The 12,818-nt window shown below is 45.8% G+C and overlaps 1 protein-coding gene across 2 annotated transcripts in view; it reads right to left on the bottom strand.

The window, feature by feature from the left end:
* The window catches only part of FRMPD1 (FERM and PDZ domain containing 1), a 48,836-nt gene that overhangs the window by 10,583 nt on the left and 25,435 nt on the right, over nucleotides 1–12,818 (bottom strand). For both annotated transcript variants that reach the window (XM_088018943.1, XM_028108859.2), the window contains 6 exons: nucleotides 12,557–12,664; nucleotides 8,478–8,573; nucleotides 3,414–3,539; nucleotides 2,417–2,536; nucleotides 1,463–1,599; nucleotides 7–133 (listed from right to left, as the gene is read on the bottom strand). In XM_088018943.1, the coding sequence (XP_087875069.1) occupies nucleotides 7–133; nucleotides 1,463–1,599; nucleotides 2,417–2,536; nucleotides 3,414–3,539; nucleotides 8,478–8,573; nucleotides 12,557–12,664 (714 nt within the window). The remainder of the gene's footprint in view (nucleotides 1–6; nucleotides 134–1,462; nucleotides 1,600–2,416; nucleotides 2,537–3,413; nucleotides 3,540–8,477; nucleotides 8,574–12,556; nucleotides 12,665–12,818) is intronic.

The following is a 12,818-nucleotide window of genomic DNA, read 5'->3' as shown; positions in this document are numbered from 1 at the left end:
CATTACCTTTTGTCGGGGTTCCAGCAAATTCTGGTTCCTCTTCATGTGGAAGCTAATGGCTTTCTTGATGTCTTTGCCTTTCATGTTTCGGAGTAAAGTTGGAGATATAAAGTTCTCTATTCCCCAGTCCTTCCTGCCATGAGATATTGGAGACACCATTTTCACAGTATACTTGGCTCTAATTAAGAGCATAATTACTTTTGATTCAGGAACCGATGTTCCCAGAATACTGCAATCATGAGCTTCTTTCTCAACAGAAGATATATACATATACATATACATATATATATACACATGTGTGTAAATATACATAAAATTTATAAAGGTCATATATTTATATTTATATATATTTAATATACATACACTCTCTCCATAAAAACCACAGCCATTCAGGAATTAAACCCCACCTGTCTTTCTGGGAGCTGATTATTTTTGGTGTGGTATGATATTCTTTTTTTTATGATTTTATTTATTTATTTGAGAGAGAGAGTACGTGCAAATGAGTGAGCGCAACGGCGGGAGGGTCAGAGGAGAAGGGAGAAGCAGACTCCTTGCTGAGCAGGGAGCCCGACTTGGGGCTTGATCCCAGGATTCTGAGATTATTACCTGAGCTGAAGGCAGATGCTTAACTGACTGAGCCGCCCAGGTGCCCCAGTGTGGTGTGATATTCTATTAATCAGAACAGATCTCGATCTTTTTTTCCTACAACATGTGTGAGAAATAATGATCACACATGTATAACATACTTTTGCGGGGCAACACAGAGCACTTGTGAATTCCTGAGGTCATGTTTCAGAACGGTACCAGCCTAACAGCCTCAAAATTCCCCAACAAACTGGTTAAAAATATAGATTCTCAGGTCCCACTCCCTAGAGATTTGATCCAGTATTTCAGGAACAGGGCCAGGGATCTGTTTTATTTTTTAAATATGAGTCCCCGACTGATTTTGATGTCCAAAAACAGGACAGAGTTGAAATGTGGTGAGTGGGTTAACAAACCTGGGTGATGCTGCTCAGAGCAAAGTGAAAATTTAGGCTAAGAATCAGGCAGTGTTGGAATCCCAGGACTTGAGACTGTCCTAATGAGGAATAAAATTCAATACAAGTGTCTCACACAAAATTAATTTCTAAGGCATGTCTGCCCTCACAAAAGCTTTACACTGACATTGTCAACTGATTTCCCAAGACATTCTCTCAAGAACTGGGAATTTACAAAGGGATCCTGTGTCATTCCATCTGCCGTTGGCTTCTGCCCCAGAGGGAGCAGCCTGATTCTGACATCTGGGGGAGCTGGGTTGGGTCAGAGACAGTGGGGAGGGAGATGGATGGAAAGGCAACAGACAGACAGGTAGGTAGGTGAGTATCAGCTTTCTGTGGAATCTGGCCATCCTGACCAGGGGCAGCCAAGTTATAAATGCAACACAGCTGCTGTTGATGGGACCTAGAAGTCCCCTGCCACTCACTCTATGTACTTCAAAGAGATCTTCTGTGGCTGAGCGCATGCGTAGATCCGCTCCTGGATGTGCAGGGCTGCGAGTCGGAGTGCAGAGCTACATTTCATTTCTACAGCAAAGCGCTCCTGGAGCACATCGCTGCAGCTCTAGAAGAGATTACATCAGAGGAATTGGGAGACAAGAACAGATGGATTATGTTCCTAGTTCTTTCCAGCAAAAGGCTTTGTGACCTGGCCGTGTGACCTTGGTTAACTTACTAAGACTCAGAACATTGATGTCTTCCCACTGCTAAAGGAGGATAGCCAAGTCTACCTTCCACAGTCTCTGTGAGGTTTAAATTAGGTAACACACGAAAGCGGGTACCAGGACACAGCATTATACAATGATAAAGTAGTGTTGTTATTTGCTGCCACCATATCTGTAAGATTTGGGCAAGTTAATCCACCTAGTGTGAGTTACCTCATCTGTAAAATGGTCACACCTCCCAAATGATTCTTCCTCATCAGTATAAAAACGACATGATAAATCTCACCCGAGCAGGCGAAGTAGGGGGAACACCAGGCTAGGGGTCAAGGAACCAATTTTTGCCTCTGCTACCAAATGCATGACCCGGGCAGATCACGTGACCTTCCCAAGACTCAGTTTCATCATTTCTAAAACAAGGCTTTGAAGCACTAACGCCCCCTTGTAGCCATAAAAACCATAACTCTAAACACTAGTAGAAAATGTATCATCCACAACGAGGACTAAGCCTAAATTTCATTAATACATAGCAAAACTCCTAACATAGCAACTCAGTGACAGAAAGGGAAATTGTGAGGGATAATCAGGCCTCTTCTCCTTCAGATAAAGATAATCCCTACCAGGGAGTTGCTTAATTGCCTTAAGCTTGTGTTCAAAATACCCCAATGTGCCATCTTTGAGAACAACCACAGTTATTTTAGGAAGGGCAGGTCCAGTCACCTGCAGATAGAGGTATTCAAAGGCCACAGGGTCCTCTTTCAAGAGGTCCAGGGGGTCCTTGGGAACAAAACACACCCTGAAGAGGCAGCGGTAGTCTTGTGACTCCTCTCTTTCTACCACCTGCAATGGGAAAGGGAGACACGGTTAATCTGCTAACCACCTTTGTTCTCACAGCTATTCCACAACGCAACTTAAAATAAGAAGAAGAAGAATGAAAGTCCCCAGAGATTTCAATTTTAATGCTTCCCAAGCAGCTGCAGACCTTTGCTTTGCAGCTGACTTTCCCATGGGTATAAAATGTAAAAGGCTCAAAAGAGTAAAGTTTCCCACTGACCCCATCAAACTGCTCCCATCTCCAAAAAAAAATCTGCTTACAGTTTCTTAGCTGTCTTTTCAGAGACAGTCTATGTGTATATATGCTTCTACCTATGTGTATCATTTTCTTTCCCACAAATAATAGTCTAGTATACATTGTTATTATATTAGGCACCTCACTTTTTTTTCCTAGTTCAACTATCTTGGGGATTTAATTTGATTTTCTTTTTTAATGCTAATGGAATAGAAGTGTTAAAAAGCTGGTACAACAAATCACCGAATGGCCGAAGACTGAGTGCTACAGACAGACTGTGCTCTGTCCATCCAGCAGGGGGTCCAGCTCAGGGGGTAAGTCTCACAAAAAGAGCTTAGACCCAGCAACAAATTCTTCCCTGACTTCTCAAAGATCATCAGAGCTGGAAGTGAAAGATGGGGCTCTATTGGTTTCGTTACCTTCAGTAAGTCACCTTCTCCTTCTAAGTCACTGTCTCCACATCTGCAAAATGGGACCCCACATACCTATATGAAAATCAGTCCTGATTCTCGCCCTGTCATCTCCAGGCCGAGTGAGGGCACGAGAAAGTGCGTCAACACTGCAGATGTGCTGAGCCCTAATCCCAAATGTTCTGGCTGAGGTGCGAGGCTTGCCCAGCCCGGATCTCCTCATGAGGAACAGGCGTACCTGCTGGATGAGTTCCTCCTCATGCAGCAGGTGCAGCCGTGAGATGTTGTACTGCTCCTCCAGGGCCAGTGCAAAGTACTCCATGCTGCGGATAGACAGCTTCTCCTTCACAGTGAGGATGATGTCCTGCCAGATACAGAGAGGCATAAGGGTCACCCGAGGGGCAGGCTGACTCTCAAGCTCAGGCACAGAGCCGAGAGGACCTCCTTGGCCTCCTCTCTGCTCCTCAGTGCCACTGGGGAGAAAAAAAAGCCCGTGCGGACAGGTCCACTGCCAGCTTAGGCAGCCAAACCTTCACAGGTTGCATGTGGACTTCTCATCGCCCCTCGTGGCCCTCCACCCACAGCTCCCCTCTCCTTGGGGCTCCAGCACCAACCATACATCCATCCCGTCTTGCATTATTGGAAGGCTGAAGCCATGCGCTGAAGGCTTATGCCTCTCTTCAGGGTCTCTGGATTCATCCTCTTGCTGGGCAGTCTGCATCTTCAACTGCTAACCAGACAGAATCCCACCACCTACCCCCTCCGCAACTGGGAAATCAATCTAACATTCCTCAACCTCAGTTTCTTCCTGCAAAATGGAGGATAACAATGCCTATGTCTCAGAGTGGCTGATAGCGTGGAATGATCATTACTGCTGTGTCATTAGAGTTGCCGTGCCACATTCCCCTCCTTCACTATAGTGGCCTTTTGTCATCACAAGGCCTTTGCTGCCACAGGGCATTTGCACATGCTGTTCCCTCTGCCTGGCACACTTTTCTAACTACTCTTCACAAGGCTGTTTCCCTCTCTTTGGTGAGGCCTTCTCTAGTCACTCTATCTAAATGTGATTGCCCCCGCCATTGTGTGTCTCAGAGTCCTGTTCATTTCCCTCATCGATATTTAATACTATGTGTTTCAGTAACAGCTACATTCTTTAGTAAGAGGCAGTACAGTCAAGTTAAGTGAATGGGTTCTAGACCCAGACCACCTCTACTAGCTGTGTGTTCCTGGTTAAATTCCTTACTCTCTCAATGCCTCAGTGTTTCCATTTGTAAAATGGTAATAATAACACTTATTTCATGGGGCTGTTTTGTGCGTGAACTTCCCCAGTTAAGGCACTTAGAACAGTAACTAGCAGATGGCAAGTGTTCAATATATGCTAGCTGCTAATAGTTGTTTTCTTGCTGTCTTTCTTTCTTAGTTTTTTAAAGATTTTAATTATGTATCTAAAAGACAGAGAGAGCACAGTGGGGGTGGGGGCAGAGGCAGAGGAAGAAGCAGACTCCCTGCTGGATAGGAAGCCCAGTGCAGGGCTCGATCCCAAGACCCTAGGATCATGACCTGAGCCGAAGGCAGATGTTTAACTGACTGAGCCACCCACGCACCCTTGCTTACTTTTTCTCACCCACTAGACGGTAAACTCCTGAGAACATGAACCTTGCCTGTCTTGTGTGCCATTAGATCTCCAGAACCTGGCATTCAATGCGTTCAGTGAACTTTCACTCAATGAATAAATAATCATCACAGACTCATCAGAGTTGTCCTGCCAAAAGCTCAGGTTTAGTAAATGCCAAACTTTCAGGTGCTACCTGCTCCTCACGATCCTCAGTCTGAATCCTCTTTCCACTTGCTCTATTATGCTCCATAACTCACCAGTAACTACGTCCTGAAGAATCTATCTGCTTCCGTAACTCAACATTATCTCATGCCTGCTTTGCAAGGCCTTGATGGAGAGCCCATCTCCTGACTCTGTTCCCCCTCTCCATCCTCCCATGTCTACCACAGTTTGAGCTCACCCATTTCTCCACTTTGTAGGCCGGTATCCTAATGACCACCCTACTACCCATCTGACCTCCACCTTTTATCTAAAGCTGGGGTTGGAACACCCATAGGTCGGATCCAGCCCACTGCTTGCTTCTGTAATTAAAGTCATATGGGAACACAGCCATGTCCATTTGCTATAATGGCAGAGTTGAGTAACTGCGACAGAGACCCCACAGCCTGGAAACCTGAAATAGTTACTATCTGCCCTTTACAGAAAAAGTGTGCTGACCCCTTTCTACAGAAAGTTGCTAGGCCAAGACTGACTGTGTACTGATTGTGCTCCCTTGCTCAAGAATAGGGGACCCCCACGGCCTGCTAGCCCAAATACAAACCCCTCAGCTTAATACTCAAACCTCTCCAGTATCAGGTGCCAATCCACTTCTCCCACTTGATCTGCTTACATCACCCAGTTACCAACAGAGTACCCATCACCCAGTTACCCCATCTCCCCACTCCCTCCCCTCCAGCAACCCTCAGTCTGTCTCCTATGATTAAGAGTCTCTTATAGTTTGTCTCCCTCTCTGATTTTGTCTAGTTTTATTTTTTCCTCTCTTCCCCTATGATCCTCTGTTTTGTTTCTTAAATTCCACATAACAGTGAGATCATATGATAATTGTCTTTCGCTGACTGACTTATTTCACTTAACATAATAACCTCCAGTTCCATCCATGTTGATGTAAATGGTAAGTATTCATCCTTTCTGATGGCTGAGTAATATTCCATTGTATATATGGACCACATCTTCTTTATCCATTCATCTGTTGAGAGACATTTGGGCTCTTTTCATAGTCTGGCTATTGTGGACATTGCTTCTATAAACATTGGGGTGCAGGTGCCCCTTCAGATCACTACATTTGTTATCTTTGGGGTAAATCCCTAGTGGTGCAATTGATGGGTTATAGGGTAGCTCTATTTTCAACTTTTTGAGGAGCCTCCATCTTGTTTTCCCGAGTGGACAAGCCCGCTACTCCTGTCAAAAGTTCCGATCTTTGGGTCTCTGTTGGTGCCATTCCCCATGCCCCGGGTGCTGTCTTCGCACCCCATGCAGGGCCTATTCCTGTCAACAGTCCATCCATCTTTCCAAGTCAGCCTCCCTGGAGGCTTTTCCTTTTTCTCCAGCTGGCAGGTCTCTGTGCCCCGAGGCCTCAGCACACTGTTTTCATATCCCATGTTCATGATCCTGGGCATGTTGCACCTTTCTCAGTGCATGGTGAGTTATCCCCAGGTCCCCTGCCTCTTCCCAGCCACAACACGAGTCTGGGCTCCCTTTGGGTGTGACCCTGGGTAATATATTGCTGTGTCCCTGACAGCTTTGTGGGCACACAATTGTTCACCGGGTCAAATGACATATTTTTCTTGACTTAGAGAAAGGGGGTTTTCTACTGCGAGAACTTCGCTTCCCTTGGTAAGGCAGGCAGGGAAGAGAAGTCAATCCGAACAGACAGTGATTTTTCCTTTTTTTGACTGATGGGATTTGTTTCTATCCTCCCCCAACCCTCTCTGTCATAAAGAACTAAAAGATTTACTTTTTAAAAATTTGGTTACTACAGATAAGTAAAATTAAACAGTATTATACCAGCTAAAACCTTGCTCATTTCCCCAACTCTGTCTATCATCTGGGGTCTAATTCCCCTGTGGTGTGTGCTTTTATTGTAAATCCTCTCAGTCTTCTCGGCCACCAAAGTGGGACTCACTTTAAATAAATCATGCCTTCCATTCCAAAGCACTTGGATCAAAGATGGCAGAGGTAGAAACCTTGTCTAATTCATTTGCAAAACTTTTGGTGCAGAATGGTAGTGTGGCAAGCTCCAGGGCAGGCTTCAGAAACAGACCAAGTTTGAAGCCAGTTACCAGCTAGCTGACCTTGATAATTTGGAGGTCTCTTGGGCCTGGGCTCTCATCTACAAAATGGGGATAACACTCGTCACTTCACAAGGTTCCCGGGGGCATTAGATGAGATAGTACACAAGGAAGTACCCGGGAGAGCAGGCCTGTAGTAAACACTTAACAAATCCATTCCTCCCTCCTCTTCCTTCTCTGAGCAAGGGCTTCCCAGGTTCAGAGAAGCTTTCTCCAGCTTCTCCTAAGTCATGCTGAGGCAAGAATGGGACAGGGCATTTGAAGCAGCTCTAGGAATTGCCAAAAGAAAGCGACAAAGAGGAACACTAGCTGTGTGCCTGTATGTGTGATGCGGGGTACGTGTGTGTGAGTGTAAGTGAGAGTGTGTGTCTGTGTGGGTCTCGGCTACTGTCCATCACCTACAGCTGCACTGGCCCACCTGAACCCCCTTTATTTGCTTCTTCACCGGAGCCTCGTTCTAACACCATCTACTCCTGGTCAGAAGCTGTCATGCCACTCCCCACTCCCTGTGAATAAAACCCAAACTCTGTGTCCCATCTTCAGTGCCCCCTGCAGCCAGCCTGTGCCATGTCCCCTCCTCCCACCAGCAAATGGCCTGTGCGCTCATCCCGCTGGACAGATCACTACTTCCTGGCTCTCTGCATTAGTCGACGTGACTTCCTTAGACTGCTGTGCGCCCTCCAACCCCCAATAGCCCTGCCCCCCCTTCCTTTGTTGAATTCTTGGTTGCCCTTCAAAGCTCAGCTCAGGTCCAGCTTTTTTTGCAAAGCCTCCTCTGACGTACTGCCAGGAAGGAGCAGATGGTGCTCTTTCCCCTGCATGCAGAGCACTTCCTTGTCCCTCTCTTTGCAGCCCTTATTTCATCCTGCCCTGGACTCTCAGGAGCTCCTCGAATGTCTAACATCCCTCAACTAGACTGCAAGCTTCTGGAAGACAAAACTACTCTTTACCTAGTCTGTGTCCCCACTCCTGGAGCATCTCCCTCAAATGGAGGAACCAGTGGATATAAGTTGAACTGTCTTCAACCCAGAACAGAATATGCAGATGCTTGGGCCCGCTCTGACATGTTGCTTAAGTTTTTAGCTGCACTAGTCTTTTGGGTAGCTGGTGGAGTCACATACAAGAAGCAGGGAGCCCAGTGGTTAAGGGTGAATGAAGGCTTACAAGCTGGGTACTTCATCCCTCTGAGCCCTGATTTCCTCCCCTGGAAGATGGTGACAAAAACACATCTTGCTGGGTGGTTGTACAGCTAATGAGATAACACAGTGCTTGGCTTACTGCAGGTACCCAGACCATCATGGTTGTAGGAGCACCAAGGCAGCTGCAGGGCAAGATGCCTGGGGGTCCTGGGAGCCAGCAAATTCTCACTGGGAAAGAGACTCAAGTTTACTCTTAATACCTTCACAGTTGTGTTTGCCTCAAACTTGAAAGCTTTGGTCTGTCCATTCTCCAAGTATAGCTTGAGCACATTGGGCATGCAGAGCAGAGAATTACCCTGGAAAACACAAGAGTAGAGTTGAAACTGGCCTTTTCTTTCCCTGGGTGTGACAAGTCCTCAGCTCCCTTGCCCCATCCAGTGTGGAGAACAGGATCTTCCCTAACCTCCTCACCATGTCATGGGCTGATTCTTGGCATCGGGAGATTTCTCCAACGGACCCGGTCAATGCCACATAGAGATAGGCATGCCATGTTCCAGAATATCCACTACAGGTGTCAGACATGAGATGGTGGAGAAGAGTGAGCCCTGTCACAAGCATCCCAATGGCACTGCATGAGCCCGTATGAGGTCTCACAACCATCAGCTGCCACTTCAATACATTTGCTTGTTACCCTCATGGAATACAATTTAATAAATCAGACGACAAGCACGCACACTCACCCCAGAGAGCCTTTCCTGGTGGGGCTGTGGGGGTGCTGATTGGGGTGGGAAGCTCCCTCAAAGCCCCCCCCGCCATTTTCCTGCTGCACTCCTTGTAGTGAAGCATTACCAAAGGGCAGAGGGCTACTCCCACCCTGACGCATCCCAATCATCGCCCTAGGCTTGTGGAATCGCCTAAGGGATGCTGCCACTCTTGGAGGGTTTTTTGGGAAGCAGGCACAGGACTGATCTGTGTTTTGTAACCCCATGCCAGCCAGAATTCCTGGGATGGGGCAAGAGAACGCTCCCCTTTGGGATTAGAGAATCCCCCCAGGGCTGGCTCTCATAAAAGTGACCTCTGAGTGCTTAGCTGCAAATAAAGAAAGCCCTGGGGGTTGATGTCTTCCAGAATCCGTGAGCAAGCAGTTCTAGAGTCCCCAAGATTTGAGCTAAAACTGCCCCCAGTTTTAATCTCTGCAAAGAGTTTGGATATAAAGCCCACCTGGGTAGAGAAGCCTATCATCTTTTTGCAAAAAAAATGGACAGTCCACCTCAGATGAGAATTTTGCTTCTTCTAACTATAAGGGCACTCATATCTTTTCAGTAAGACTCACACTCATCACTCTCTATAACTAAAAAAAACCACAGTTTTATGGAGGAAAGAGGGGTACGTTCAGATTGCAGTGTCGCTTCACAATCAGGGATGAGGAACTGCAAACTGCTTGCTCTGTTCTCTTCTCACTTCTCCGGTTTCGGGTGCTTAGAATGACCTTCATCTTTGGATCTCCCAAGGGCAAAATTTCTCCCTTGGGACTTTATTATTTGGGACTTCCAAAAAATACATCCACAACAGCATCACATAACTATCACCATTTACTTCTAAGACTTCTTCCAATTTTTATCTATACCTGTAAATCGCTTTTAGAGAGTGGTAACAGAACATGCATGATTTCTATCTTCATTTTTTACTCAACACGTATTTCATACACTTTTTCCTGGGAGTTTAATGTTTGTAATTTTATTTTTTTAAATATTTTATTTATGTATTTGAGAGAGAATGAAAGTGAGCGAGATCACAGAGGGAGAGGGAGAAACAGACTCACCGCTGAGCAGGGAGCCCAATGCGGGGCTCGATCCCAGGACTCTGGGATCATGACCTGAGCTGAAGGCAGACACTTAACCAACTGAGCCACCCAGGTGTCCCAATGTTTGTAATTTTAATGGACTTAGAATCTTCTACTGGTTTGAAATATCAGAATGGATTTAACCATTCTCGGCCCTACACATTTAGCATTCTTTTCAATTTTTTTTTCTAATTTAAAGATCCATACCATAGATATCTTTGAACACATGGATTTCTGCGTTTAAATTATTTTATAGACTAAATTAATAGGAATGTGATTCTTTTTTTTTTAAAGATTTTATTTATTTATTTGCTAGAGACAGAGAGACCATAGGTGAGAGAGAGTGAGCGAGAGCACAAGCAGGGGGAGCTGCAGGCAGAGGGAGAAGCAGGCTCCCTGCCAAGCAAGGAGCCAGATGCGGGACTCGATCCCAGGATCCTGGGATCATGACCTGAGCCGAAGGCAGCTGCTTAACCTACTGAGCCACCCAGGCGTCCCAGGAATGTGATCCTTGGGTCACTTTTTTATGGCATTCATTATGTTTTGTCTTCCCCCCCCCACATAAAAACAGATGAAATCAATTTACAAAGCCACCGGTTAGTGCATGACTGTATCTACTTGGTCAGCAACAGGCCTTACAATTTTTTCTTTATTTGTGCTCATTTACTAAGTGTAAAGTGGCACTTCTTCATATTTCCCTTTGCAATTCTTTAAATGTTGGCAAAGTTAAGCATTTTGCAAATGTTAGCTTACCATTTTAAATTTTCTGGGGCCTTATCCTGCTTTCAGGGGAAAGGTTAACAACCAATTTCATCATCTTTTACTTACTTTTAAAAAATATTTATTTATTTATTTGGGGGGGGGAATGCGTGTGGGCAGAGGGCAGAGGGAGAGAGAGAATCTCCAGCAGACTCCCTGCTGAGTGTGGACAAAACCTAAGCAGGGCTGATCCCACAACCCTGAGATCATGACCTGAGCTGAGCCCAAGAGTTGGACGCTTAACCGACTGAGCCACCCAGGTGCCCCAATTTTATCATTTTTTAAACATTTGAACGGATGAATAGGTAGGTCACAGTGATGAACTCTCACTGGTTTTGCTGTCTCTGCCTTATGTGGCTGATACAGAGACTTGGTGCTCTGATCTACAAGTCTACCCAGAAATACCTTTTTAGAACCCTATTTCTCTAACCTCCCACCCCCTACCAAAACTCTGGACCATTTTTTGTAGCCAGTTCAGGTCAAAACCTGTCCTTACCTGGTCTTCTCACAATACCAGTGAGTGGGGATGGTAGCCATTTTAACACAGGATCCAAGTGATTGGGTTCACATCTGCAGAACTATTATTCTCTTCCTGTCCTGTGAGCTGGTTCTAGCCTCTACCTCTCATCCCTGTGTATTACTCTTAGAAACGACACTGAATCTAAATTTAATTTGCTAAAGAGGCTCAATCCATTTCCACAAACATGGACAGACAGAGACACAAACATGGCCGGGTGACAGGGTCTCAGGCATTAGGCCTCCCGCTGGTCCCTGCATGAACAAATCCACCTCCCCCTCTCAGGTCTAACGAAGGTGTGGTCTGTTAAGTAGCAGGCAAGGTAGAAAATGAGGTCTCTGCAGATGTGAACAAGATCGCTGGGACCCTTTGTTAAAATGGCCACGATGCCCCATCTACTGGTGTCTACACAAACAAGGACAAGCTCTGACTTGAACATTTCAAAGTCTAATATTGATTGAGGAGTTCAAAATGGCAATAGTTTCAGACCATTGGGAAGAAAATGTGTAAACTATGAGTAAATGAGTCTTTAATCCAACAGCCCACATTAAAAACACCAAACTCCAGGCAATACTTTCCCTTTACAAATTTGTCCTCTGAGCCCCCAATCCTGGACGCCTCCATAACAAAAAGGACTAGACAGGATGTTACAGTGGAAAACAAAAGAACTGAAGTCACACAGACCTGGGCTCATATATTTTCTTACTATATGTTCTTAGAGGTTAATTCTCTTAAAATCTCTAAACCTCTGCTTCCTCATGTGTTAAAGTATCTCCCTTGCAGGGTATCATGATGACTAAGGATTATGTACCCAAAAAGTTTAGGTTTACATAATAGAAGTTCAACACATAATGGGTTCTTGGGGGGGCGGGGGGAAGCCAATCTCCACCACTATCGTCACTATTATCGATACAGAAGGAACACTAGGTTCAAAGGTTCAAAATGAGAAATTAGCATTTAGAACCTGTTGACATTTCATGGGCAAGAGAATGGAGTCATGGAATAACAGACAGCCACACCCCGTGCTTCTCTCCCTGGCTCTCCCTGTCCACGGTCTGCCAGCACCTCACGGAGGGTGCTCAGACCCTCTAGCAAACCTACTGCACTCCCTCGGTATCCTCTCTGTGCTGCAAGAATCCAGAGTCTCAAAGAGGTAGGTGCCAGGAGGCGGCTCGCCGACTTCATGGAGAGTGATTTCAAGCCCCTGACTAGTGACGCACCTGGCTGTGTCCACTGACAAGCACTTCCTCAGCGAAGTGCACCTTCACGGGGTTGGTCTTTAGCCTGGCTCTCTTCTCCTCCGTCAGGAAGGATGACTTGGGAACTCCCTGCAAAACATTAACATGACACATTTTAGAACCGGACTTTTGTAAAAGCCATTACACATCTCCTCATCTCTTAAAAACAAAAGCACAAACCCTGACAGCTGTTGAGACCTCAGTTAAAACCTACAGAGGACAGCATCCCATTAGAGATCTCTTT

This window comes from Eumetopias jubatus, unplaced genomic scaffold (assembly GCF_037043125.1).
Source record: "Eumetopias jubatus isolate StellerSeaLion01/CBP00866 unplaced genomic scaffold, mEumJub1_p1.0 scaffold_15, whole genome shotgun sequence".
Classification (NCBI taxonomy): Eukaryota; Metazoa; Chordata; class Mammalia; order Carnivora; family Otariidae; genus Eumetopias; species Eumetopias jubatus.
Note: the sequence above shows the minus strand (reverse complement) of the source record. Positions and strands in the feature narration are given on the sequence as shown.